This window comes from Pseudorca crassidens, chromosome 16 (genome assembly GCF_039906515.1).
Source record: "Pseudorca crassidens isolate mPseCra1 chromosome 16, mPseCra1.hap1, whole genome shotgun sequence".
Taxonomy (NCBI): domain Eukaryota; kingdom Metazoa; phylum Chordata; class Mammalia; order Artiodactyla; family Delphinidae; genus Pseudorca; species Pseudorca crassidens.
Window position 1 is genome coordinate 32,174,516 of NC_090311.1, and position 26,655 is coordinate 32,201,170.

The 26,655-nt window shown below is 47.0% G+C and overlaps 1 protein-coding gene and 1 long non-coding RNA gene across 51 annotated transcripts in view; one reads left to right on the top strand and one right to left on the bottom strand.

Moving 5' to 3' along the window:
* Positions 1-25,960, top strand: part of SORBS1 (sorbin and SH3 domain containing 1) — a 240,748-nt gene extending 214,788 nt beyond the window's left edge. For 30 of the 50 annotated variants that reach the window (XM_067709891.1, XM_067709911.1, XM_067709926.1 and 27 more), the window contains 8 exons: positions 425-539; positions 682-807; positions 2,297-2,491; positions 4,072-4,845; positions 15,858-15,917; positions 16,509-16,699; positions 19,606-19,718; positions 22,652-25,960. In XM_067709891.1, the coding sequence (XP_067565992.1) occupies positions 425-539; positions 682-807; positions 2,297-2,491; positions 4,072-4,845; positions 15,858-15,917; positions 16,509-16,699; positions 19,606-19,718; positions 22,652-22,719 (1,642 nt within the window). In that variant the 3' untranslated portion in view covers positions 22,720-25,960. The remainder of the gene's footprint in view (positions 1-424; positions 540-681; positions 808-2,296; positions 2,492-4,071; positions 4,846-15,857; positions 15,918-16,508; positions 16,700-19,605; positions 19,719-22,651) is intronic. The other 20 variants (XM_067709924.1, XM_067709933.1, XM_067709934.1 and 17 more) reach the window with 6 other exon arrangements.
* Positions 10,242-22,652, bottom strand: LOC137208965 (uncharacterized). The gene is made up of 4 exons (XR_010935851.1): positions 22,341-22,652; positions 18,720-18,880; positions 18,549-18,629; positions 10,242-12,807 (listed from the first exon to the last, which is right to left on the bottom strand). It is a non-coding gene; the product is annotated as an uncharacterized lncRNA (long non-coding RNA).
* Positions 25,961-26,655: the final 695 nt, after the last annotated feature.

A 26,655-nucleotide genomic window follows, 5' to 3' on the forward strand; every position in this document is an offset into this window, starting at 1 on the left:
GTCATGGGTAATGAAGGCATGCATTTCTAGGGCATAGAAGAGGGTAGTGAAAGTATCTAGAAGGAAACATTTTTCATTAATGAACAGCAGCTAAGACTGCTGGGTGCATCACTGTGTGTTGCATAAATATTCTGAGCATAAGACAGCATTGACAAAAAATACATTGGGGAAACCACAACAAACTAATAAGGTGTCTGGGCACTTGTCAGTTTGAAAGTTAACCTTCATCCCACAAGACTGGAAAAATGCCGAATGTGCTGCAGTTTCCTGAATAGTGGAGTCGTCGCATCCACATATGGAGCCGCCGCTTCTGTCACTTGTCCCCTTTGACCTCACTCGAAGTCTCCTTTTGCTAAAACAAGGAGCATCTTAGTCTTACACACATTGGGACATCTGATAAGATGCTGTGACCCTCTGTCCACAGGGAGCTTCCTCTGCAGAAGGGAGACGTCGTGTACATTTATAAGCAGATCGATCAGAACTGGTATGAAGGAGAGCACCACGGCCGGGTGGGAATCTTCCCCCGCACCTACATTGAGGTACTCTGGCTCTTTCTCTTTCTAAGGAAAAGCCTGGTCGTGCCGAAAGCACAATTCATTTAACTTGTGTTTCGTTTCCTCCTTTCACTTCTCTGCTTTCTTCTCTTTTCCATTCTCCTTCGCCTCTTTTTTCCTTTCTCAGCTTCTTCCTCCTGCTGAGAAGGCTCAGCCCAAAAAGCTGGCACCAGTGCAGGTTCTGGAATACGGCGAAGCTATCGCCAAGTTTAACTTTAATGGTGATACACAAGTAGAGATGTCCTTCAGAAAGGTAAGCTGCCCTCTCATCCCACGCCAGGGGGCCCCGCTGGGTGGCGCTGTCATCGTGGGGATGGGGCACTGCAGCGGTGGCCACTGTGGTGAGGCTGCCGTGCCCCCAAGCTCCGTGCCCCATCAAGGATTGCACAGAGGGCAGTTGCAGGGTTTCTGCCATGAAGTATTAAAAAAACAAACCCTGCATTGAGTTCACTAATGAACGGTCCATGAATTCTCACAGACCTACCTCTTTTGTAAACCGTATTCAGTGTTTATCGAGCACCTAGTAATGTGAGAAGTGCTGTGTTGGTAACTAGGTGGTACAACATTAATGTGGAGAAAAGGAAGTCCAGGAAGTTTGAAAAACTTTGAAGCCAAGAGTCATAGGTTATCAGCTGTGTGGCTTTGGGGGAGTTAAATAATTGTTCAGAGCTGCGATTTTTTATATGTAAAATGAAGATAAATGGCCCCCTTCCAGAGCGGCTGTGAGAGGATTTAATGAAACAGCCTCAGTGAAGCCCCCAGTGTGACACGTGGCATCTAGTTGGGGCTCACTGAGCAGGAGAGGACAGTGTTATCGTTGCCTTCAAGGCGCTCATGCTTATTTTGAACACAGTTAAGCTGTGCAGAGACACTGTCCTTCCCACGAATTCAGACGCTGTCTTTACATGCCAAAATTCTCAACTGGCTGAAGGTATTAAAGTTACTAATTTTACTGAGGATTGAGGGACGTGAGCTTATGCCTGGAAAAAAATGAGCCAGCTTATAGAAGAAAGAAACACTGGAAGCAGCCTAATTGCCTTACATCAGGAGACCAATAATTAAACCATTATATGTATGTACAATAGAACATCCTGCAGTGGGCCATTAAGCTGTGCACCGCCAGGAAAAATGTAGAATTCTATTTCTTGATAAAGAAGGAGGTTCACTGTATGTTATTGAGTATAAAAAAGCAAGTTGGAAAGGGGAATAGAGTGCGTATTCAGTTTTCATAAGAAAAAAGTATGTGCAAGTCTAATTCACATGGAATTATCTACACCAAAATATTAACAGTGGTTACCCCCAAGTGATAATATTATGGTAATGATTCTTTTCTGCCTCAGGTTTATGTTTTAATTTTTCTGTAATAATACAGGAAAAAATTAAATTACATAAAAAAAGAAAAAGAACCCCAAAAACCTTTACCTTAGAGAAGAAGATGGGGTATCTGTCTGTTTTGCATTAGATGAGTCAAAAATACTATGTTTGCCTGTTAGCTTGAGAGAATGAGTCTGACCTTCTCCTTTACCAAAATATGTAAAGACCAAGCTTAACAGCCTCCAGGTATCTCTACTGCTGTTAACATCTCCGTCCCAGTGATAACTGATTCCATCCATGTCTAGCAAAGAAGGTTTTTCTGAACAAAGAATGTAATAAATAATTCAGGAGAGCACGAGGTACAGGCAGGGGCCTCAGACGTGCCAAGGCTGCTAGGACAAGGACCCTTGCCTTTCTGTGTCTTGCAGGGCGAGAGGATCACGCTGCTTCGACAGGTGGACGAGAACTGGTACGAAGGGAGGATCCCAGGGACGTCCCGGCAAGGCATCTTCCCCATCACCTATGTGGACGTGATCAAACGGCCGTTGGTGAAAAACCCCGTGGATTACATCGACCTGCCTTTCTCCTCCTCCCCAAGTCGTAGTGCCACTGCAAGCCCTCAGGTACCTAAGCTTCTCGCCACTGGTTTTCACACTCAGCACGACAAACCTCCGTGCTAATAGCACACAGCCCCTCGGGGGTGGTTCTGCAACACTGTGATTAAGAACCGTCTGCAGCAGTGCAGGGTTTGTTCTCATGTGTACAAATGGCATTTTTCAAGACCTTGGTGGGAGAAATACTATCTTGGGGAAAAGGAAGTGCTTAAGGTGATTGCTCTGGGGATAAGATGATTAGGGAGAGAGAAATAAGCGCCATTATCAGTTGGTCCAAAACTCTGTTCTGGGAGCATCCCTTCCTGGGTGAAGCTGGTTGTCTGGATACCACCACTGTCCCATGGCCAGTATGGTTCTCTTAGTCATCTTACTGGTCAAGATTGGCCTGTAGAAGACAAAGATTGAAAGAGAGAATTTCATGGGCTCATCCTCAGACATATAGACTGGATTCAGAGTGTTCTTTGCAATCAAGAACCGGGTTGGAAAAGGAACAGTGTCTCTGTCTGTACTGGGCTGAAAAGAAGTAGATTCATAGGCATAATAAGATCTTTGCTTGCCTGAACATTAATTGTGAACAAACTTGTTTTAAAATATAAATTATTCCAAACCCATCCCCACTTTCCCAAAGCCAAGAAAAAAATCAGACCTTGGGTTCAGGAGAGGCACAGTGGGGTGACTGCTTGTGAAATAGACTGACCATAAGTGGTAAGTTACAGGGAGTATGGCCAGAGAAATGAGAGCAGGACCTGGGGACACTTGGATGGTGCCTCTTTTCTCTCATCTTCTAATCATTTCCTCCTCTCCCACCTGCCACTGCTGACCCCAGGAGATGGTTCTTGGCAGGAAGCATGAGATGGGCTGACCCAGGGCTTCCTGCACAGCGAGATCCAGATCCTGTGATCTCTCGAGGAGAGGGTGTGAGCCAGGCGCAGGGCGTTCTGCTTCGTCATAGCATGGGGAACTCAACTAGATTTTTCGCTTGACTGTAGCCAAGCACAACTATAAAACAAGATGACTACGATACTCATACTCCTCTCTGGAAGGCTCTCTGCTGAGCCCCCCTAGAGAGAATAAAAGCCCAAGAAGGGTCAGAGCAGTGGCAGGCCTTGTTAAACTTTTTTTTATTGAAGTCTAGTTGACATACAATGTTATATTAGTGTCAGGTGTACAGCACAGTGGTTCAACCAGGACACCTTTTTCTCCTCATGGCTCTGGGTCAAGGCTGCATTGGCAGAGGCGGTTGGGTGGGGTGCTTCCAGTGTGTCCCTTTACAAGTCTGATTCCACAGACCAGCCGGCACCGTCTGTTCCTGCCCTGATGGGACCCTTTCTCCCATCTCCATACCGCGTGCTTCTCCATCCTCCCCCCGCCTGCACACACCCGCGCATCCACACGCATGCACCCACATCCCAGTTTCTCTCCCAACCTAACCAGATGATTTCCTTTTTGGACACCAGAGTGTCCTGCTCTTCCTCTCCATTTCACTCCTCTCCATATAGCCCTTGTGATTATTTTCCCCTTTTCTTCTCTGTGCTGACACTTGTGCCTTTTGCTTCTTTTGTTTTCCTCTCTCTCCTTTTCTTTTGAAGTTTCCCGGTCACAGCAAGCTCATCACGCCAGCCCCCTCATCTCTGCCCCACGCCCACCGAGCCCTGTCCCCCGAGATGCACGCTGTCACCTCTGAGTGGATCTCGCTGACCGTAGGAGTCCCGAGCAGGCGGCCTCTGGCCCTGACCCCACCCTTGCCTCCTCTGCCAGAGGCTTCTGTCTATAGCCCTGAACCCCTGGCCTTGTGGGCGAGGCCCAGCTCCTCCCTTACCCTCAGCGTCCCCCGTTCGGGCTGGTCGGCCTGGGCCACCCCACGCTCAGCAGTCTCCCCGCTGGCCCTGCCTCCCCCGCACAAAGCCTGCTCCCTGGCGCCCGGTTCCCAGACCTCCCTCCATGCCAGCGGAGATGGTGGTACCCACGTGCCACCTCCAGGGGTCCTCAAGGATAGCTTCTCCCAGCTGAGGCTTGGGCGTTCGGACAGGGTCATCTCGGAGCTTAGTGACGCCTTTAGCAGCCAGGGTGAGCGGCAGCCGTGGCGAGAAGGAAGTGGAGCACGTGAGAGGAAAGCAGACAGGGAGGCAGGTGAGAGATGCCCGGGTGGACCCGCCATCTCTAAGAAGAGCTGCCTGAGACCGTCAGACGTGGTCAGGTGTCTGAGCACCGAACAGAGACCCACAGAGCTCCACACCCCAGAGGAGAGCCGGCCCCGCCAGCCCCGGGGTAGCCCTTTCCCGGGAAGGGAGGCTGAGCCCTCAGAGCTGCAGAGAGGTGGCGAGCCGGCCGAGAGGAAGGCCGCTCAGACTGCCGCGAGCGAGGTAGGCCTGCAGCATGCCCGTGTGTGCCCGGGTGTCCTGGCCAGCAGGGTGGGCTCACCCCTGGCCGCGTGGACGCCCGTGAGAGCTGTTTGCTTTCTTGGGAACAAAAATATGACCCAGGAGGGAACGGAGGGGTTGTCCATTAAGGTGTCAGGGCTGGGACAGTGGAGGCAAAGGACAGTCTGTATCCTGGCCTCTCAAGGTGATTCAGAAGCGACCCCCACGTTGGGCACCTCCTGGGCTGGTGCAAAAGCCCACGAGGAGGCAGGCCTTCCTCCCGGCCCCGTCGTGCTGGGGGATGATCCTCCCTCTGCCCAACACGGCCGAGAACACCAGGCTTCGGTGCGGCTCCGTGTGATTCGGTTTTGTGTGCGACACGCTTCGTTTCCGTAACCCACGGTGCTCTGCCTGCCAGCGCTCAGCCGTGTCAGGTCTTCGTCCTGTCTCGTGTTTGTGTGCGAGCTGACTTGTTCACTGAAGAGCAAATGCGTTTTGGTTCTGGGGGGAGTGGCCCCGTGCTGGGCTCCTTGAAAGGCAGGCCAGGGTTTTAGGTGACTGTCCCATTTTCTCTCCGGGTCAGCTATCCGGATTTGGGGGTTTGGACCAGGGCGGCCCTAGGGTGTTTTGAGGGCTGAAAATTTGGGGGCAGGGGGAGATGAACTTAGCAGTTGGATCACGGTTCTAATTTTGGCTACGTTGTTTACTACCCCAGAAGGCAAAGATTTGGGCAGCTTCTCTAAAGCAGCCAGGTTTGAATGCCTGCTCACCTCTACTGTGCAGTGACTTGGGAGTGAGTTACTTCCCCTCTCTGAGCTTCAGTTTCCTCATCCATAAAATGGAGATTGACACCTACCTCAGAGTCTGGTTGAGAGGATTCCACGAAGTGATGCATGTAAAGTGCTAAGCACAGGGGCTGGGAACGGAACATGTCAGCACTTTACAAATGGAAGCTATCCGCTTTGGGTGATGGAGAGCTGCTTCTGGAACTGAGAACATTCTAGAATGTTTTTCGAACCAGATAGAATTCTTGAAGATGTCTCCAAATCATTTATTATCTACTGTGCACAATGTCCATGATAGACGATGCTTGATCCTCAGACCTGCAATCCCAGTTTCCCTTTAAAGTGTCATTTACTCAACAAATAGTTGATTGAAGGCCTGTAGACACCAGCCTCTGGGCAGGATACAGGGGTTATCTCATCTCTGCCCTTGAGGAGCCTTATGTTTCAGTGAGTCTGACGGACACAGCAGTAGAGGTGTGCTTGGAGGCCGCAGGAGCCCAGCGGCCTAAAGCACAGGTGAGGCCAGACCTGCAGCCCCAGCCTGTGGCGGGGAGTGGGGCATCATTGCTGCAGGGAAGGACAGTGTGGGATAATGATAAATAACCAGGCTTAGCCTCCCCACTGGTTTTCTCCTATGCAAAGTAGGAGTGGAACTCTGTCCCTCCCTCGAAGGGCAGTGTAAGGATTAAATGAGGTGGGTGTGGTGCCTGGCATGTGGGAAGGCTCCCTCAAGTGGATTGTGTGGGCCTGAGGAAAGAGAATACCTGGGGAGGGTTTTACCTGGCCCGGGAGCAGGTGCTCCTGGAAGGGGTGTTCTGTGAGGAAAGAAGGGTGTGTCTAGTCAGGAATGAATAGTTCGCCGGGGGAGAGCGGGTGAAGTGGCTGGTTGAAAAGAAGTGAATGTCTCAACACAGGAACAATTCTGTAAATGTTCTAAGTCAGCGCCTGGGGCCTGGAGGCCTCGTTATGGTCAGCAGTGAGTCATTGCGGCCTGACGCCAGGACCCAGTGTGCACAGGAAGTGCGCATGGCGCTCGCTCGGGTGAGATTAGTGGTACGCGCTTCCCGCTTCCTAACGAGGAGAGGAGGGGGCTGGCAACACAGAAAGCCAGGCTTGTTGAAAACTGATTTGCCTTTCTTGGTGGGCTTCCAGACCCCAAGTGCACCGCTTCCTGTCCCCTCCCTTCCTCCTGCTTTCCCAGCACGAGCCCCTTCTCCACGGCACCCATCTTGCTCCCTGTTGAGAGCTGGGGGTTGTGTGAAAAGGGCTCCTGCCCACACACTCCCTCCCAAGCCCCTTTGCCTTCCCCTCCTGGCACTGGGAGCAGGATGGCAACCCGGGAAATGAGGTCCTGCAAAAGAAGCTTTCTGCCTCTTGAGGGCCTCTTTGGATGACAGAGCTAAAGATGGGAAGGGCTTGAATGACAGGTATTCTCTGGTGATCCAGTCACAAGATGTGATCTCAGGCTGTGTCACTTATTTGAATAAATGCATTCCAGACCAGTCTGCGTTATCAGGAGAACTGCCAGCCACGCTTGTCCTTGCGGGTGCGGTGCTAAACCAGTAGTTCAATTTTGTTATCACTGTTGGGAAGCTAGGTTGAGCATCTGACCCGTAAGTCGAGGGAATTTAACCTGAGAGCATGAAAAGACATTGGGAAATGTTATGACCATTGCCTCTCCCATTCAAGCATCTAGGATGTTCTAGGCACTGTGCTAAGTGCTGCAAGAGGCACAGAGGAGTGAACATCGTCAGGGGCTCCCCTTTGCTCTCAGGAAAGTCTCTCCTCCTTCATGGGCTTAGGAAGGCCCCATGTGATCGGGCCCCTTAGACAGCAAGCCAGCCTCACCTTCCAAAGCCTCCCTTGCTTTGTATGTCTGGGAAATTCCCACCTGTCCTTCACTTTTCCACTTAGATGTTGCTCCTTCCAGGAAGCCTTTCCTGACAACTTTTCCCTCCCCCTGCAAGACTAGATTAAATGCTGGACTTTGTGCTTTCACAGCTCCCTGCACCTGACCTAAGGGGCACTTATCAGCTCTATTGTATTCGTCCCTTTGTTTGTCACCATTAGAGCATAAGGGACCAGAACCCCTGAGATATGGAAGGCACTCAATGAATATTTTTTGAGTGAAAGAAAGAATACAATATGACTGACCCCAACTAAAGGAGTGTATGAGCTCCACTGGGGGGATGAGACATGTTCACAATTGTAACGCAGACAGGGAAGTAGGGTCACAAACAGTTCGCTCTGAGAGTTCAAGATGGGAAGAAATAATAAGCGGCAGGAAGAGGAAGATGGAAAGACTTTAAGAGAAAAGCGGCTTTTGATCTGGGGCTTAAAGAACTGGGGGTTTTATGATAGGTGAACAGCAGGAGGGCGGCATTCAAGGCAAGCAAATAGCCCAGCCAAGCCCCAGGAGTAGGAACGTGAGAGGAGGGAGGGGAGTCGTGAGTTCCTGGTTTCACTGACGCTTCCGCAGGTGGACAGAAGGGGCTGGGAGCCGAGCTTGGAGGGCTGATTGGTGCCTCTTGTGGATACTGGTCAGCACCTTCTGCCAGGGTGTCTGGTCATCTTCCTCAAGTCCTGTGACCCTTGCTAATTGCTCATCAGCATTCCCTAATTGTGTTAGTCCCTGCTTTGCTGCTTTCCTTCTCCTGAGTCACCTGTCCAGCCCAGCCCACTGCCCCCATCTCTGCAGCTGTGAAAGGGTTTGACTTTTCACTCCTTTGAAGACTCCCAAGCTGATGAGACATTGGGTTGGTTGCTCGTGGTGTTCTCTGAACAGCAGAAAGGGGTGAATGAGAGGTAGGGGGCGTTTAGGGGAAGCGGGATCGTTGGGAAGGGCGCTGCACTGCAGGTCAGGATTCCTGGGCTCTAGCTCCCGCTTTGCCATGAGCCTGCTGTGTGTCTTTGGGTGAATCACTTCCTTTCTCTGGCAGCTTCCTCATCCATAAACAAAAGATTCAGACAAAGATAACTTCCTGTTAGCTTTGATATTCTATGATCAGCTAAAAATCCTGTGAATTTCAGTTACAAGGAGAGAGAAGAACAAACACAAAATTTTAAGGAGGGGGTTTATGATAGACCTGTGGACTTTCACAACAGAAAAACAAAAGCTTTCCCTTTTCTTTTTCGAGGGACAACTTAACCAATTGGACAAAGACATACACACAAACACATCCAAAATGCCCAAGAGTTCAGAATTATCAACCAAGTTCTTGGATCCTGTTGCGTGTAAATTTTGGCCAAGAAGGTTTAGGACAATTGGTCAAGAAAGTGAAGGGGAATATCATCTGGGAGATCTCCACCATTAGCATCATCAAATATTTTCTGAGCTTTCCCCAAGATAGCACTGTTTGCAGACTGGCATCCAGACTTTGTTGTTAAGAGCTCCTACAACTGAGTGAGAGATCCTCACAGAATTTCTGAATTTAAAAGAATCTTTAAGTATCATCTACTCCAGTGACTCATAACTTTTTCTGGATCACAGAACCTTTGAGAACCTGAGGTTAGCTGAGGACTCTAGGCCAGTTGTTTGGGAAAGAGGGTGGCACACATACAATTTTGCATAAAGTTTTAGGAGATTCACACCTGAATCATTCTGAGAGCTCCCTAGGAGTCCACAGACCCCCTCGCCCAGGTTGTGAACCCCCAGTCTACTCTACTTTTACAATGACAGCACTGAGGGCTGAGAAAAGTGACAAAACCTATGTGATGTCAGTTTGGGTCCTAAAGAGGAGAAAGCCAATCAAACGGTAAAATCTGAGGGCATCACGTTTAAATAAAAGTATTCAGGAAAGCTCTGTGTCTTCAAAGCATCTGAGAAGCATAAGAACAAACTACAGCCTTAGAGAAAGGAGGGGAGAGAGGGAAAGATGACAGCAAGATGTGCTTTGGTGAACTCAGAGGGAACATCCCTTACCGCATGGAAACTAGGTTAGTTCCCAGAAAGGTAAGAACAAAGGCATAGGCCCTCTTTGAGCATGGAAATCAGAAGTAGAAGGGAAAGCATGTGATGCAACTTACAAGAACAAAAAGAAAATAAGAAATGTTAAAATACCCACCTAATAAGGGGAAACATTTTCCTTTGACTCACTCAGAAGGGAAACCTCTCAATATATACAGAGGGTGTTCAACAGTGTACAGGATGGAGAGACATTGGCTGCAGTTCTTAGAAAAATGATCAGCAGGTGTGCGCTCAACACCTAAGGTGCAGGGAACCTGCAGTTGCAGTGTCCACCCCTACAAAGGTGTTAGGAGAAATGGAGGACTGCAGTAGAAACGCTCATGCCAGCTGCAGAGTACGGGGCAACTTAAGGTGGTCTCTTGATGGGCACCTCCCTCAGCTATTCTGACGTCTTCCCCTCTGGCAGAGCACAGCCCGGCAGATCAGGGTGTGTTGGGAGGGCAGGGAACTTGGAGTCAGAGAGAATGGGGTTCCAATCCTGGCGCTTCAATTCCCAACTCTGACATGTTGGGTCTTAGTTTTGTAAGATGAGGTAAATACTGATTGCCTTATTGAGTTATTATGAGGATGAAATGAGGTTTCCTGGAGATGAATGAACCCAGCACAGAGCAAGTAGCTGGGACTCGATAAATACTTGCTGACAGGGAAAAGAAACAAAAGTAGTTTATTTTATCCTCCTTACTCCATTCCACCTAGGAGAGGAAGATGGGGTTGGGGGACACAAGAAAGTAGAAGGTGGAAGAATTCTTTTCCTTTGGTTATACAAATCCAGACTAGAACATTTAGAATTTGCGCTCTGTAAATCAGTGCTTCTCGTTATTCTCTCTCACCTCGAGTACAAAGGCATCCTCTTGGAAAGCTTTTGGTTCCTTCATACTTGGATACATATTTGCCATCACTCGTCTGATTGTTTTGGGAAAGAAACATACCCCGCCACAGACTATGAGAAGGCTGAGCGTGTTAAGTTCAGTGCTGTCATCAGATTCACGTCACAACAACGCCGATGTGTTGTCTGTGGACTGATCTGCAAGGAGATTGAGTCTAGGCGGTAAGCAGTTGAACTAATTGGTGGTAATTAGTTTTATACGTAAGCTGGGATCTTTTTCTTAATAAATGCAAGAGGAAAACTCAGTGGAGTCAGACTGTTCTGCAGGACCTGCGGAGGTTTCCTAGAGCCGAAAGCCAGGAGCCTAAGTCTTTCAGGTCTTCTAACTGCTCTGGCAGAGTTTGCCTGCGGTCTTCCAGGAGCTGCACCTCTCCCTCTACCATCCGGGCAGCTCCTCGCCTCCCACACTGCCACAGGTGAGCTCTCCAGCCACCCGGAGGCGACTGTCCAGTGGGCAGTGAGTGGAGTGCTGGCCCCCTTAAGCCAGGTCAGCCTTGCCCAGCCCTGGTTCTCAATTCATAGGACGAGCACAGTCTAATGACTACATCAGAACTTTAGAGCCAAAAAAGATGTTTATGTAAATCATGCCCAAGCCTCTTATTTTCCTAAGAACTTGAAATCCAAAGAAGTTAAGCATTTTGCTCAAAAATCAATAAATTACTGGGAGACCCTGTCCTGGAACCCAGTTTCCTCCCTCCCAGTCCAGTGTCCCCTGGGAGGACAGTGTGGGTCACCAGAGAGGTGAGGTCTGAGGAGAGGAGATTCGGGGTATGTGATGAGCAGAGGCACGCCATCTCTGAGAGACGCACGCAGGTTGGGAGAGCAGAGACTCCTGCCGCTTCTAGAGGGGCTCGGGGCCACGTGGAGGTGGAGTCCTCTGCCCTGTCCACGTCGCCAGGACTTCCTGATGGCCTCTAGCCTGGGGACATTTTATTTTGGGCTTCAAGGCTTTGGCACACGCCCAGAGCTGGAAGAGAATGCTTAGTAACTCATAGGAGCACCAGGTGTTTTTTGTGGATCCAGAGGGATTAACAGCCCCAGGGATGCAGGGTCAGATTTCTGAGGGACCGCTGTGAACTGAAGGTAGAAAGGCAGCAGGGCCACAGAGCAAGGACACATGAAGGGCTGCTCGCTCGGAAGAATGAAACAAAAGCTCCAGGCCAGGAGGGCCGACTTGTGTTTCTGTGTGCAAATATGGAAGAAAAGCTGTTTCTGGATCAGCAACTATCACCTGCTTACTGTTGATCCGGGAGGGCAGTGCAGTGGGGCGGGGCGGGGGGTGCTGGTGGCTGTTTTTCTAAACATGTGAAAAACTGGAATGTATTTCCAAGAGTCTGAAGTGTACTTAGCATGAGATAATAGTCCCTTTATCCCCAGCCCTGGCTGAGGTCCTGGTTAGAACTTTGTCCACTTTTAGGCTTAAGGAAGGGTGTACACTAAGACCCGGGAGGGGTTGGCAGCATCACTGGCCAGCGGAAATATAACGTGAGTCACGTACGTAATTTAAAATTTTCTGGTAGTAAAATGGAGTAAGTGAAATTAATTTTAGTTATATTTGATTTAACCAAACATATCTAAAATAGTATCATTTTAATATATAATCAGGATAATTGTTGAGCTATTTTACATTTTATACTAAGTTTGGGAAATAATTTTGTAAAAAATAATTTCGTAAAAAGTGTAAATAATTTTACACTTATGACACAGTTCATACTGGCCCCATCTCAAGTGTTGAGTAGATACATGTGGCTACTGGCTACCGTATTGGATAGGATAAGTTCAGAGGAAGAGATACATAAAGCTGTATATGGTTAGAAAGTGAGACCAGGGAAAGACAAAACATACGCCCAGAGGGAAAAAATGTCTGAAAGTAAACAGCCTTCAAAGTGAAGGGCGAGTCCCTGTAACAGATATCAATGGTTTCCATCTCCACCAAAGGTCCACATGCTGTACCCACCTCTACTCCACCCACCCCACTCCCCCCAAAAAAAACTGTTTACATTTCCGCTGTATGAGATGTTTGGCTTAAATCTAAGGAATGCATTTCAAATAGGGAGAAACTGAATCATCTTCCCGAACAGGATAAATATTCTTCTTGCCGTCTTCATTTATTCCACAGACGTTAAGTAAGCAACAGGTGACTCAGGGATGAGTTGAGTTTGTACTAGATGTTAAGTTTGTCTAGATGTGAAGGTTGCGGTGACGATCATCCTCTGGTTTGCATATGACCTGAGTCCAAGGAGGGTATCAGCTGGGTCAGGATCCCTTCTCAGAACTGCGGATCCTTGAGTTAATGATTGGATGACATCCATTACTGCACACTGGACCTTTTACACAAAGAAAAAGTATTCAAGAGAAGTTACAGTGCCTGTTTTCAGGAGAGGCAGAAGCTGGGTGTTGCTATCATCCTTACCCCAGCTATCCCATCACGAGCCAAGAGGGAGGTGGTGTATGGCGACTAGAACCTGAGAGGTTCAGTACTCAGTGGCTTTGCCACCTTGTGAAAATCTTCAGAATTCCATGAGCCTTAAAATTTCCTTTTCTGCCCTTCCCAAGTCAAAGGGTGAGTATAAAAGTCATGTGAGGTAATGGACCTATATGTGCTTTTTTTTTAAGATGTTGGAGGTAGGAGTTTATTAATTAATTTATTTATTTTTGCTGTGTTGGATCTTCGTTTCTGTGCGAGGGCTTTCTCTAGTTGTGGCAAGCGGGGGCCACTCTTCATCGCAGTGTGCGGGCCTCTCACTATCGCGGCCTCTCTTGTTGTGGAGCACAGGCTCCAGACATGCAGGCTCACTAGTTGTGGCTCACAGGCCTAGTTGCTCCGTGGCCTATGGGATCCTCCCGGACCAGGGCTCGAACCCGTGTCCCCTGCATTAGCAGGCAGATTCTCAACCCCTGTGCCACCAGAGTGCTTTGAAAGCCACTTTAAAAAAAAAAAAGATGCTTTACAAAAGAAAGGGACAGTGGGACCTCCCTGGTGGTCCAGGGGGCATGGGTTTGATCCCTGGTCAGGGAACTAGGATCCTGTATGCCACACGGCTCAGCCAAAAAAAAAAACAAAGGGATAGAAAAATATCAGGTGGTTCTTAATGTAGCTGATTCACCAAAACTCTTTTAAATTTAAGTGTAAAATATTTGCTAGATGATTGATTCCAGTCACTCCTTTAGGATTAAAGCTGATTCGAAAGATGCTGTGGGGCTTTGGTAAACTGGAGGTCATGTCAGTAAATTGTCTGCATCCTCTCTTTGTGCTGCACTTGACCTGAGGTTGTTAGGCCACCAGCTGGAGTTTGGAAATATTTTCTCTCTTTATGAGAACTTTTATTTTCACGAGGTGAGCCAGACCCACCAGTCTTGGCACACTGTAGACAAAGAATCTCAGTGTTGGGTAACTGAGGTGCTCTTCAGCCTTGCTCCCCAAAAGTTGGTCTGTGGACCAGCAGCATGGGCACCACCAAATGGAAATGAACAGGCTTAAGATGCATCCCAGACGTTCAGATGAGAATTTGCATTTTAACAGGATCCCAGGTGAATCTGACATACAGTAGAGTTTGAGCAGCAGGGCTCTACAATGTCCCATCTAGCAAAAGTCAACACTGCCTCAGCTGGGACAGCTGCTGGGACTGACCACTCACTTCCTCTCGAGGCAGTCCCTTCTGTTGGACAGCTCTCATGTTTAGAAAGTTTTACCTTCTATCAAGTCAAAATCTGCCTGTAGGTATCACCCACTCAGTGCTGCCACATAGAAGCCCATATAGTAGATGCTTGGGAGTGTCATTATTTTCCTTTGTTATGCAGAAGCCTTGATCCAGAGGCTGGATGGGCAGTGAGTGGGGCCACACAAGGTCAGCTCCCAGTCACCTGGCAAAGGCCCGCGGGTCCTGAGACGTCTTCTAAAGAGCAGAACCCTTGCAGTTCTGTCTCTTCTCCCCGAGTCCAAGGGCGCTGGTTTAAGAGGTTGCAGTTTGGAGAACTTGAAAACGTTTTCCAAAAGGATGGGAGTATAGAAGTGATGGCTGGGATGAAAGCTGGTCCTGCAGGCCATGCTAATGGATGAGAATTTACAGCGGAGACGAACAGGAAGGGATGGTGTGGTGGGGCAGTGTTACCTCTTGTTAGCTGTGTGACATTGGGGAACGCACTAAACCCCTCTGAGCATCCGCTTCCTGGGCTTTAAAAGAAAATGGGATGATAAACCCTGTCCTGCCTGTCTCCAGGGTTTCTGTGGGACTCATTGAAAATAATGTCAGTGAGCACACTTAATAATGAGGGAAATGGTCCAAGGATGAAAGAGAAGGTCCAACGGGACAGTAGGTGAATCCAGGAGGCAGGTCTACCACTAACTTGCTGGGTGACCTCAGGGGAGGCCCTCACCCTCTCTGGGCCTTCCTGTGAAACAAGTGGGTCACACACTAAAGATCTGAGTGCTCTTCTAGAAGGCCCTGGAGTTGCTGTGACTCATCACTATTATTGCACGTTACCTGGAGGGTTTCTCCAAGGATGGCCCTTCAAATATTCATTTAGGGAGACTTCTTAGAGCTTGGATTTGAATCCTCTCTGGGATAGATAATTCCAGACATTCTTCCAGTGAAGGCCTGGCCTGTGCTATAGGATCCTTACTTAAAAGACAGGTCCGCTTGGCCACGATTGCACCTTATTTCCACGTCAGCATGTGGGGCCTAAGCTGGTGAGTGAAGAGTGATAGTTTCATTTCTACCAGTGTGTCAGGACACACCATCCTGTTTCTGGAAGCAAGCTCTGCCCCATGAGATATCAGAACTCATCGATCGCATACTTAGCTGGAGAGTATCATGTGCAGGTTCTTCCTGGGGAACAGTCTCACTTGATACGTCACATATTACCAAGGAGTTTTTCAAAAGTGTTGCTCTTTTATACACACGGGAAAATGGCATACCTGATACTTTCACGAGCCTGCTCTGCCAGAGGAGGTTCCCAGTCAGAATAAGTGGAACTGGCTTTTGGTACAGCAGCCCTTCCATAGATGCTTGCCAGCTGAGAGCAAGGGGACCAACCTGTGTGGTTACAGAGGGACATAACTGTTCCTTAAGGTAGCCCTTCTGTGTCTCTTCCCTGCCAATCTGGGGTCCCTGTGTTGTTCATTCTCACCTCACTGCAGCCATGTTCCCAACTGCTCATTTCATTGCCTGGAACCTTGCTTCTAACTCTGTACATTGCATTTTCTCCTCTGCACCCACCGTGTTGTCTTGGAAACTCGGTGGCCATAGGCCACGAGTATCCGGTGTCATTGAATGTGATGGTGTGGTATGTGTATTTGCTCACACTTTTATTTTGAATCCTTTCCAATGTGACATCTGCTAAAATGTCTCCCTTATAATTTGCTTGGTGATCACAGCCTTCTCATCATTCATTGAGAGCAGGACCTGATCTCACAGAATCTGAAAAGAGCTATGTGGTAAGATGCCTGTTGAATAAGACTGTAGCTTTTCTAAAGAGAATTCTTACTGATTTGTAGAGTCTAGACTGGAGTAATGCCTGGTTAACTCACAGAGCCATTATTTACAAGAATTATATGGCTATTGTAGTAGAGAGAGATGTTAGGCCACCCTCTCCCCTCAAAAAAAAAAAAAAAAAAGCAGAGGAATTTAGAGACCATATTTCTACTCTGCCTACATGTGGGATTCAATTAATATATTAGTGCATGATTGGGGATACATACTTACATTTCTATCCTGTAATTATTCCGTTTGTAACAGTTACTCACTAATTACAGGCTTTTATGCTGCTGCCTTTTTTTTTTTTTAAATATTCATACTAAATCCCAAATTCTTCTGTATCTTACCTGTTTTTTTCCATGCTTACACCTGGATTCCTCCTGCACTCCACTACTGGAATATCTATTTTTTTAACCTGGATCTTCAACTCTGTTGTTTCCCTGGACTTATGTGCTTCGTCTGGAATGTTACATCTCTTCCTCTCTTTCTTTTTTTTTGTCCCCATGTTGACTGTTTTATGGGGGTTTCTGGATATCTCGGGGCCACCACAGGAAGCAGTTTGCAATGAGATCATAAACATTGCCGAAAAATCTGTTCATTACTGCAGCACTGTTTCTCATCCCCTTGACTTTCATCACAAGGTATCCCCTTCTGACAATAAATCATCTCTAATCATTTCTCAGCAACCTCAAGCCCAGCAGCGAAGAGTCACCCCAGACAGGAGTCAAACCTCCCAGGATTTGTAAGTACACTTGGTGAACCTCAGTTCTCGAGTTCTCAGTAGACCGTTGGGCTTAGGAAGTGGGTCACTGACTGACTGTAGGAAGGGCAGCCATTTGGGGGGATGAACCAGTCACTCCAAGCTTCTCTAAGGGTTTCTAGTTAAGGCTGTTTTCCATCAGCCAACGTGAAAATAGGTGGCAGGTAAATAAAGGAGGTCATGGACTCTTGGGGGAGAGAGGTAAAGAATTTACTGCCATACAGGGCAACTGGGAGCTGCGCTGACTGGTTTCATTCCTAGTGCTGTGATAGTGTAGAGGAAAGAGTGTTAATTCCGACTGGAGAGGAATGAATAGGGTTGATCCATTCATTTAAAAAAAAAAGTATTGGATATCTATGTTCTAAGCACAAAGGAGTAAACTCCATTCACAGAGGAAGGGGGTTCTGGAATAAGCATTGAAAGACAAATCGGATTTGAGAGCTAGAGCAGGGAGGTAAAAGGTCTTCTCAGCTGAGAAAACCAAATGTGCAAAGGCCCGGAGTAGGTAGTGTGTTTGGAGAACATCGAAAAACCCCTGTGGCCACGGTGTGCAGTTCATGGAGGGAATGGAGACAAAGCTCAAGGAGCAGGTTAGGACCAGACTGTAGAATGCAACTGAAATAAATTTGGATTTTAGTCTGCATTCACTCAGGAGCCACTGAAGGGTTTTAAAATCAGGACCATACTTGGAAGTTCCCTGGTAGGTCCAGTGGTTAGGACTCAGCGCTTTCAGTGCTGTGGCCCCCGGCTTCAATCCCTGGTCGGGAAACTAAGATCCTGCAAGCCACGCAGCGTGGCCAGAAAAAAAAAAAAAAGAGGAACACATGAATTGGATCTCGTTTTAACAGAGTGGAGAGTGGATTTCAGAGACGAAGGACAAAGATAGTGGTTTGGAGATATGAATACAGCAAAAAAGTGGTGAGGGCCTGAGCTAGGAAAGAGTGGGCCTCTGGTGCATGGAAGAATATAAGATTATATAAGATTCCCTGAGGAGATTGGGAGAAAGGGAGAAGAGAACTGAGGATAGATCCTTGGGGAACCAACTTTTAAGGCAACAGAGTAGCAGCCAGCAAAGGAGACAGCAGGAGACACAGGCGAGGGTCTAGGAGCACTCACTTGTGTGCCACAGTAGCAAGCAGCGTGTGGCCAGTGGTGCCCCTGCTTCAGAGAGGCGAGGAGGGTAGGAAATGAGAAATGTCCTCCAGGTGGCACCTGGAGAAATCGTTGGTGACCTCTGCAATGACAGCGCTGCTGCAGGCAGACCCTGTGTTACAGAGGGCTGATGAGTCTGTGCGATGGTGAGTGGGCGGAGCGGGCGACAGGGAGGCTGTAGGTTCGGGGAGTAGCAGAGACGGGGGAGTTGTTCTTAGGATGCAGAGGCTTAAGCACATCTATACTTGAGAAGGAGTTAACAGAATCGAAAGATGTAAGAGAGAAGACGTTAAGTCGAGGAAATAGCCCAGGGAAGGGAGTTTAGCCTGGCCAGGAACAGGGACCCTTCCTTACACATGGCAGTAGGGGCAGGAGGGGAGGAAAATTAAAGCTCTGCTCAGAGGCGGGGGAAGAACTCTATGGAACCGTGTCCAAACAGCATGAAGCCCCTCCAAAATTAGAGCCAGTCGGGGACCCAAGCAGCAAGGTTGCAGGACTGCTTCCAGCCGGTCTCCGCTGTCTGGGGTGAGACAGTGAGGCAGATAACAGGAGTAATCTCCCAGAGCTGAGACGGGCAAAGCAGCCACAGCGGCAGTAAAGGGGCTAAGGCATCGTAACGAGTCCAGGTTGGGTAAGAGACAGCAGGCAAATACAGAAACATCAAAATGTATTCATTTACCAACTGGAAATCCATCTGCAACTCTTAATTCCTCATTAGAGACCTTCCTTCTGGCGGGCAGATCCATCTACCAGAGTTTCACTACATTTGAATAAATATGTAAAATTAAATTGCCCCTTTGGTTTTAGCAGAGAGCAGAACCTCTTGTTTCTAGGAACTGACTCCACTTACTTGTTTCTAGTCTCTCTTGCCCACATGCTGGAATTCACTGACATCCACTGAAAATGGTAGATGATGGGCTGGTTTGCAAAGTTTTACCTGCTACTGTTGTGTTTCAAAGTAGCAAGTAAACAGAACTGTGAACTGGTGCATAGTAGGTGCTTCTTAAATATCTATCGAAAGAGTAAATGAAAGCAAGCGTTTATTTGCTGCCAAAACAGGTATCAGATTTCACAAGTAGTCCAGCTATTTCCAGAGCCTGTTGTCAGAACAGACCAAATTGCCTTAAGGCCAACTAACAAGCAAATAAAAATCTTAACCCCAAACATCACTGGGCTAGAAATGCTTTCAAGAGTTTCAGAAAAGTGGCATCCACATTTAAAAGCAATTAATGAAATGTGTGTTGGCACGTAAAGAAACTCAAGGTACTTTTGCTAAACAGTGAGGCAATTGAGATGTACTTTTAAAAATTATATATATACATGACAGTTGCCTCATGTTCTCCAATGTATGTGACCAGAATATAATGTCTGTCTCTGGACCTAAGTAACTTCTGATTATCCTTGATAATCGACATGCGTTACCCTATGTTAAGAAAAGGACTCAATTAACTTTAAAGGGGGAGCATCTAGACAAAAAAGCTTGGCTGTGGTAACCAAATGAAACTGAATAAAAGGACTGATCAGGACTTGCTTCTCAGAAGTTCCCCATCCCTGTGAATCTTAATTTGCTTATCACATGGATCTCCCCAAATTATTAGAGAAATAGCCAATAAAATACTTTTATCCCCACTGATGAGTAGGAAACACTACCCAAATGTTGGTTCAGCTGAAATGGGTTTTTAAAACTCATTATTTAATTCCATCAGTGTTTGAGTCGAGGTTTATTTCTCTCTCAGATTTAGCTACCAAGCATTGTATAGCTATATACCACAGAATGATGATGAACTGGAGCTCCGGGATGGAGATATCGTTGATGTCATGGAAAAGTGTGACGATGGATGGTTTGTTGGTAAGTGACATCATACTTTTCTTACCAGTTGTGTATTGAAGGAAGAACTAGGCGTGATGAGTCACGAAGAGAGCACTATTCTCTACACACAGAGAAGGGCCTTCTCAGTTCCTATACCACCATTAGGAACGATGAGCCACCCAGTTCATGTTTGCTCTCAGGGCAGTGTGGATGATGCTAACATTGAACCTGACAACCAAAAATGCCAACACCTACTGCATGGAAGGGCAGGTGCCAGCTTCATCCATTGAGTTCTGTTTGTATTTCTTTCTTTTTTTTTTTTTTTTTTGTCTGTGCCATGTAGCTTGCAGGATCTGAGTTCCCTGACCAGGGATGGAACCAAGGTCCCAGCAGTGAAAGCGCTGAGTCCTAACCACTGGACCGCCAGGGAATTCCCTCTGTATTTCTATTGCGCATCTGTCCGTCCTACATTCGGAAATTTTAATTTTTAGAACGCCTGTGGAACACCACAAGAACACTTGAGCCTAGATTTCTGCCATGAAGCTCAAGCATATGTGTAGACATTCCAAAGACCTCATTTACTCCAGGCTTCTAATAACTTTCCTCAAAGCAACCTGCTTAATGAAAGGAGTCACTTTCATAGGATGGGGGAGAGAAAGATCAGAATTTGAGATTCTGTAACAAAACAGATGCTTGATATACTTTCTTACTGAAGTTCTCTCAACAAACAGCCTGTAAGACAAGAATTATCCTCTTTCCACAGATTCAACAACTGAGGCCCAAAGAGGTTAAGTAACTAGCCCCAAGGTCACCACCCAGGGAGCAAATGGCAGGGCCAGTATATGAACTTTAGGCTCGTCTCTCCCTGAGCCTCTGTTCTTTCTGCTCAGGCACAAATATAATGCTGGGAACCACTGACACTCTACCCCTTAAACAACTGGCTTTACCTTTATCTTCTTTCCAAAGACCACCTCTTTCCTATCTCCCTAGAAAAGCTTTGCTAAATCGAAATAATGTCAGGACTGGGGCCGTGAGAACAAGGCCTTAGCACAAATGGGAAGACAGAAAGATCTGCCTTGGCCTCACCAGCCTCCTAGAAAACTACCCCATCCTCCTCCCAGGGCCCGCAGAAGTTTTGTGGTCCTCACCACGTTGAGGTTCTATTCAGAAGGAAACCAGGTCTGAAAGTCAGCAACATTCTAGTGCAGTGCAAGTCCAATAGAAACATAATGCAAGGAATTCCCTGGCAGTCCAGTGGTTAGGACTCTGTGCTTTCACTGCTGAGGGCCCGGGTTCAATCCCTGGTCAGGAACTAAAATCCTGCAAGCCTCACAGCACAGCCAAAAAAAAAAACCATAATGGGGCTTCCCTGGTGGCGCAGTGGTTGAGAGTCCGCCTGCCGATGCAGGGGACACGGGTTCGTGCCCCCGTCTGGGAAGATCCCACATGCCACGGAGCGGCTGGGCCCGTAAGCTGTGGCCGCTGGGCCTGCGCGTCCGGAGCCTGTGCTCCGCAACGGGAGAGGCCACAACAGTGAGAGGCCCGCGTACCGCCAAAAAAAAAACAAAAACAAAAAAACCGTAATTCAAGCTATGTATGAAATTTAAAATTTTCTGAAAGCCACATTGAAAAAAGTACAAAGAAACCAGTGAAATTCATTTTAATATATTAAGCCCAGTGCATTTAAAATATTATCATTTGAACATGTCATCAGTATGAAAAATTGCCAGGGAGGTATTTTACGTTCTTCTTTTTGTACATAAGTTTTTGTACATAAGTTTTTGAAATCCAATATGTATTTTACAGTCACAGCATCGCTCGGTTCAGACCACCCCTGTTTCAAGGGCTCAGGAGCCACATGTGGCTGTCCTATTAGAGTGCAGGCTAGCAGGGATTTGTTAAACTCTTCCAGGAGTATTTACATTTTTATGAGAACTTGGGATGGGGTGAGGGGCATCCGCCAGGCAGCTAAATAAAGGAAATATTTTAGATTCCTTAATTCCTCAAACACTTAGAAAAGTGGCCTTGTGTTCAGACTATGAAGAAAATAACCCAGGAGAGCTCATTTTTCTCATCCGTCAGGAAAGGTGCTCACCACCCATATGAGCACATCTCTGGGCTTTACCATCTCAGTTCTCTGCAGCCTCCTTGACCATCCCCCTGGGGTTTCAGCTAGCTGTTTTAGATGGCCTTAGCTTTGACACATTCTTCTAGCCTAGAAGTTTTACTTTGAGCAACAACTCCAACCCACTGATAGTGGCTGCTTGAAGTGTGTTCAGCAGGATTCTGAAGCCCTATCCAAGCCAGTCGGGGAAAGGATGCAATGATCACATTGTGATGTTTGCTAATGAGAGGGTAATAATGACGCAACATCTATCTGCCACTCCACCCTTATCTCCCAGCTTTAGAGAGAGAATCCCAAGGGAAGGACCTATTGCTAGATTAGGGATCCAGCAATGCTGGATGTGGAGCAGCCCAGGAAGGGCTTGTTCCCTGGTAGCTCAATGTTCCTGGCTCAGAGGGAACCTTGACAAGGTTGGTAGTGAAGACAGGGAGTCAATCTGGGGCCTAGGCCCCAGGAGGGAGATTTCCTTTTGCTGCGCAATCATAGCCAGTGGACTTTAGAAATCCTACAGTTTAGAAATTCTAAATCCCCAGTACCTTGTTGTGTTGGTAACTGTTCATTCTTCCATAAAGGAGAAGTACTGGAAAGAGCAATGGGCTGGGGGTCAGAGACCTGGGTTCAAAGTCTGTCTCTCTGAGCTTGGGTTTCTGTGAAAAAAAATGGGAGTGTTAGAAATGCCCGCCTTGCTTATCACCCAGCATTATTCTGCAGCCTCAATGAGATAAGATAGGGGAAAGTGATTTGGAAACCAAACGCCCTTCTACAAGCTGCAGGATTGTTACCAAGGACTCTCTCTGAACTCAAATGGGTGAGTCTTCTCATTGTGTGTATTTTTTTTTTTTTATAGGTACTTCAAGAAGGACAAGGCAGTTTGGTACTTTCCCAGGCAACTATGTAAAGCCTTTGTATCTATAAGAAGACTGAAAACCACAGAGATGATTTTTATTGGAGGATGAAGCATAATTCATGAATTTGTCTCTTTATTTAAACATTGAGTCAGTAGGAAAACTAATGCAGTGGATAAAGAAGAAAAGAGAGGACAGAGAAGTGTTGCATTTAAAACCTGAACCTGTCTAAGCTTACTGCGTGTATCAGGGCTGAACCACGCAGAAAAGGAATGAGGCAAGTTGGTATTTACTTAGCTGCTTCTGGGAGCCACTCCAGCCCTGCCCTCTCCCCCACCCCCGCCCCACCTTGAGTAATCTGACCTGCAGCCTGGTCCAGGAGCAGTCAGGCCAGAAATGCTTCTTGCTGCTTCAGGCTTGACCGGCTTTGGCTCAAAAGGGTCATTTAGCCTGCAGGAGCCCTCAGAGCAACAGGCAGATCCCCAGCCATCCTCCAAGGCTCCACACAGACTCCCCCAGTCGCCCCGGAGCCTGCCAGTCCCCTAGTGCTGTGAGAGACCAGTCAGGGCTGCCAAGGCGATCCCTAAACAGTAGTGGAGACCCCAAACTACCCAAGGCCCAGTCCCTCACTGGAGGTAGGTGGGGAAATGGAGGTCAAAGTAGGCGCCCAGTGCATTCAGCCTGCGTGCAGCTTTGCCACTGACGCCCCCGGTGTTCAGCCACAGCAGCACACAAGGTTTGCCGCAGGCAGATAGTTAAATTTGTATTTCCAGGTGATTAACTCAAGAAGCGCTGTAGCCTGAGGGCCCTTGCAGTGGCTCCTTCCCCGTATCACTGGCTGTTATGAACGGTCACCTTCAGGGCAGCACAGTTTCATTTAGCAGAATGCCATTGCTGCTCTTTCTTTTCTGGGTTGTTTTAGGCCAGGACAGTTTGGGGTTGACAGGCCTATTCTCACAGAGAACCAAGGATGGTGTTCAGTGACTCAGGTAACGTACACCAGTGTACACTGGATGCCAGGGGCCACTGATGAGCAAGCCACGCTCCAAGCCTTAGAAGAGGTTCACCGTGTCTCCATTTTCATTGGCCATAGGAGTCCAAGGACTACCCCAAACGTAGGAACCCAAGGTTATGAATCCTGACTCACCCTGTGAGGCTTCTCTTTAGAGCAGAAGGTGCAGATACAGTGGCCCTAAGAGTGAGGCCGTGATTCTGCCACTCCCAGGAGGCCAGTCTTTTGTGGGGGATGGAGGCTGCTGGGATGCCTGGGGTGTTCCGTCACAACTTTATCCAATTCAAGGATACTTACTGGCCACTCTGTTAGACACCTTGGAGAGATAAAGATAGAAATGACTCATTCCCTGCCTGCTGGGAACTCAGAGGTGGTTGGAGAGACAGACACACAAAAATACTGAATCAAGAGAGACTGTGATAAGTGCTAAGAAGGGTGTGAGAGAGGAAGAGATGAATTTTCCCTGAAGGGACCCTAGAAAGCATTGTCATATTTCTGTCTCCATTAGCTCACCTTGAACAACTAGGATGCTGGAAGAACCTTTGTCTGAAGGTGGTTTATGGCTGGAAATACTTGGAACTGTTTCCAGGGTCTTCAAACTCTCATCCTGCCCACAAATACACATCCAAGGTCACAAATAGGAGTAGCAGTTCCAGGTTGATAGGGTGTGTACAGGAACCCTGACTCTTTGCATATAGCTCAGAATTGGCCTAGGACCCATGTCCCAGAGTCTTTATAAGCACAGAGTTTGTCTTCAGTGCCTCAGCTTCTCCCTCCACTACGCATCTTAGGACCCCCACCAGCTGCCCACCCCCGTCAGAGAGCCACAGTACCCTCACTCCCTGTCCTTCAAAGCATGCTCTCAGGAAAGCAACTGCCACTGACTCCTTCACAGTAAAGTATAAATGACTGATAAGAGGAAGGTGTTATTTCTTCACAGAAACACTGGTTTTTCACTAGCAGAGCCTTAATCCCAAGGGGGAAAGGCTGTGGAACTAATGGTGGAGGTGGGGCTGGGGCTATAGGTGAGGGCGGATGAGCTTCCTGGGTAGAAAGGGACTTACTGATATTCCCTAAGAAAGCCTCAGTGCTTTGGAAGGTCCACCTCACCATCCAAGGGCACTCTGTTTCTGTCTCTCCTCCCCGCTCCGAATACAGTTCAAGTGCATATCCACATGCATTTCACACAGCAGCATCACCCATTTTGGAATGTATATTGGCTAATGTGTTTCCTGGTCTTTCTTAGATGCAAACCATCCATAACACGATCTTATCTGTTTTTTGAGGGGTGCTTATTGATTAAGTAGGTAAGTTTGAACGCCTCTTTAAATACAGCTAGAAAATAAACCAATTTGTAAAGCCACATTTGCATATGATGCCAGCCTCACGACTTTGTATATCTCCAGAATCCCAGGTATGCCTCACCAATTTGCCCATCTTTAATAAACTCATCTGTTAAAATTTGCATCAAACTTCAGCTTCCTACATATGACACAACAAGGAACAAAGGGTTCCAACTGCCCCTTTGTCTTCAGACATTTAGTAATACGAAATACCTATTTTTATGCTGAGATATTTATACAGGTTTATTAATTGCAAGTGCAACTAACTGGCGGCATGCCCTGCAACACATTTTGAATAGATTAGCCATGCTTCTGGGTAAAGGCAAGCCCCACACTACTTAACTTCTGCAGTCTTTCTGGGATCAGTAAGAGAAAAAAAAATCACATGCTTAAGAAGTGGGACTGTAAATATGTATATTTAACTTTGTATAGTCCATGTACCTACTTTGTATAGAAAAATCATTTTAAAAATTTGAACCGAAGGGGGAGTAAAATAAGGAAGTCATGAAGTTTTTTTGCATATTTAAATGAAGGAATTCCAAAATAACTTACCTGCCGATTTTTAGCACAAAAATAGCCCTTGTAAAGTGTTATAATTTTAAATAATCATTCTTTCTGGGAGAGAAGGTAACTGTTATCTCAATTATAGTGGTTTTTCTTATTTTGTTTTTGATTTTTTTTTTTTGCAGTCCTGTTTATCTGCAGTAGTATTAAGGCCTATTGCTAGAATAGGTTACTACAAAAAATATATTCTGAAAGAAAAATAACTGACATTATATATAACCAATTAAAGTATTGCCATTTAAATTATACACCAAGAGCATGTACTATGCAGACACAGATTTTTCTGTTCATCTATTTTTCTTTATGCAGTGGATCGATCTGACAAATAGATGTTGAATTACTACATTGGCTGTACATGTTATTTAATAAACTTTATTCAGAATTGCGTGGCATATGTTTGTTCTTACCATTCATTGTTTCCTACCCTTTCAAGTTTCTCAAATGAGACTTATATTCACCTCTTCAATGGTGCACACTCTCCTTTTCCATTCTCACTTACATCTGGCTTCCCCCTCACTCCTTGAGGGTACCACTTACTCTATTCTCAACAGGCTAACTCCGTGACACTCTGAATTGATTAATGTTGACCATTTCACCATTTTTTCTAAAATGTTTGTATTTGTTCTGATTACAAGAATAATGCACATGCCTTTAAAAGCAAAAGTGACCATTATAAAATATGTATAATGGGTCTCGATTTACTCCACAAGACATGGGTACAGAAAATGAGACAGCACTTAGTTTTCTAAACAAGTTAAATCTGGCTACGAGTCCATAGTGGGTGAAAATGCAGTCTGTCCTTGTGTTCACTCCCAAACCAAGTGTGTCAAGGCTGTGGCACTAGGCATCCAGCCTCCCCTGGCATCTCCATTTGGGGTGGGGCCTGCTACAGCAGCCTGGGTCTGTCCCATAGTAGAAAACCCCAAAACTCCCACCCTGCCTCTTCTGATGCTGTCCTTCGCCCTTCAACTCAAAGCACCCATTCGCACTGCTACCCCTTTGGGGTGACTCGGTGGAATCTCCTTTGCTTAAGCCTTCAACAGTCCTGGGAAAAGGGTCATCTTCCAGGGGTCTGACAGCCTTGATG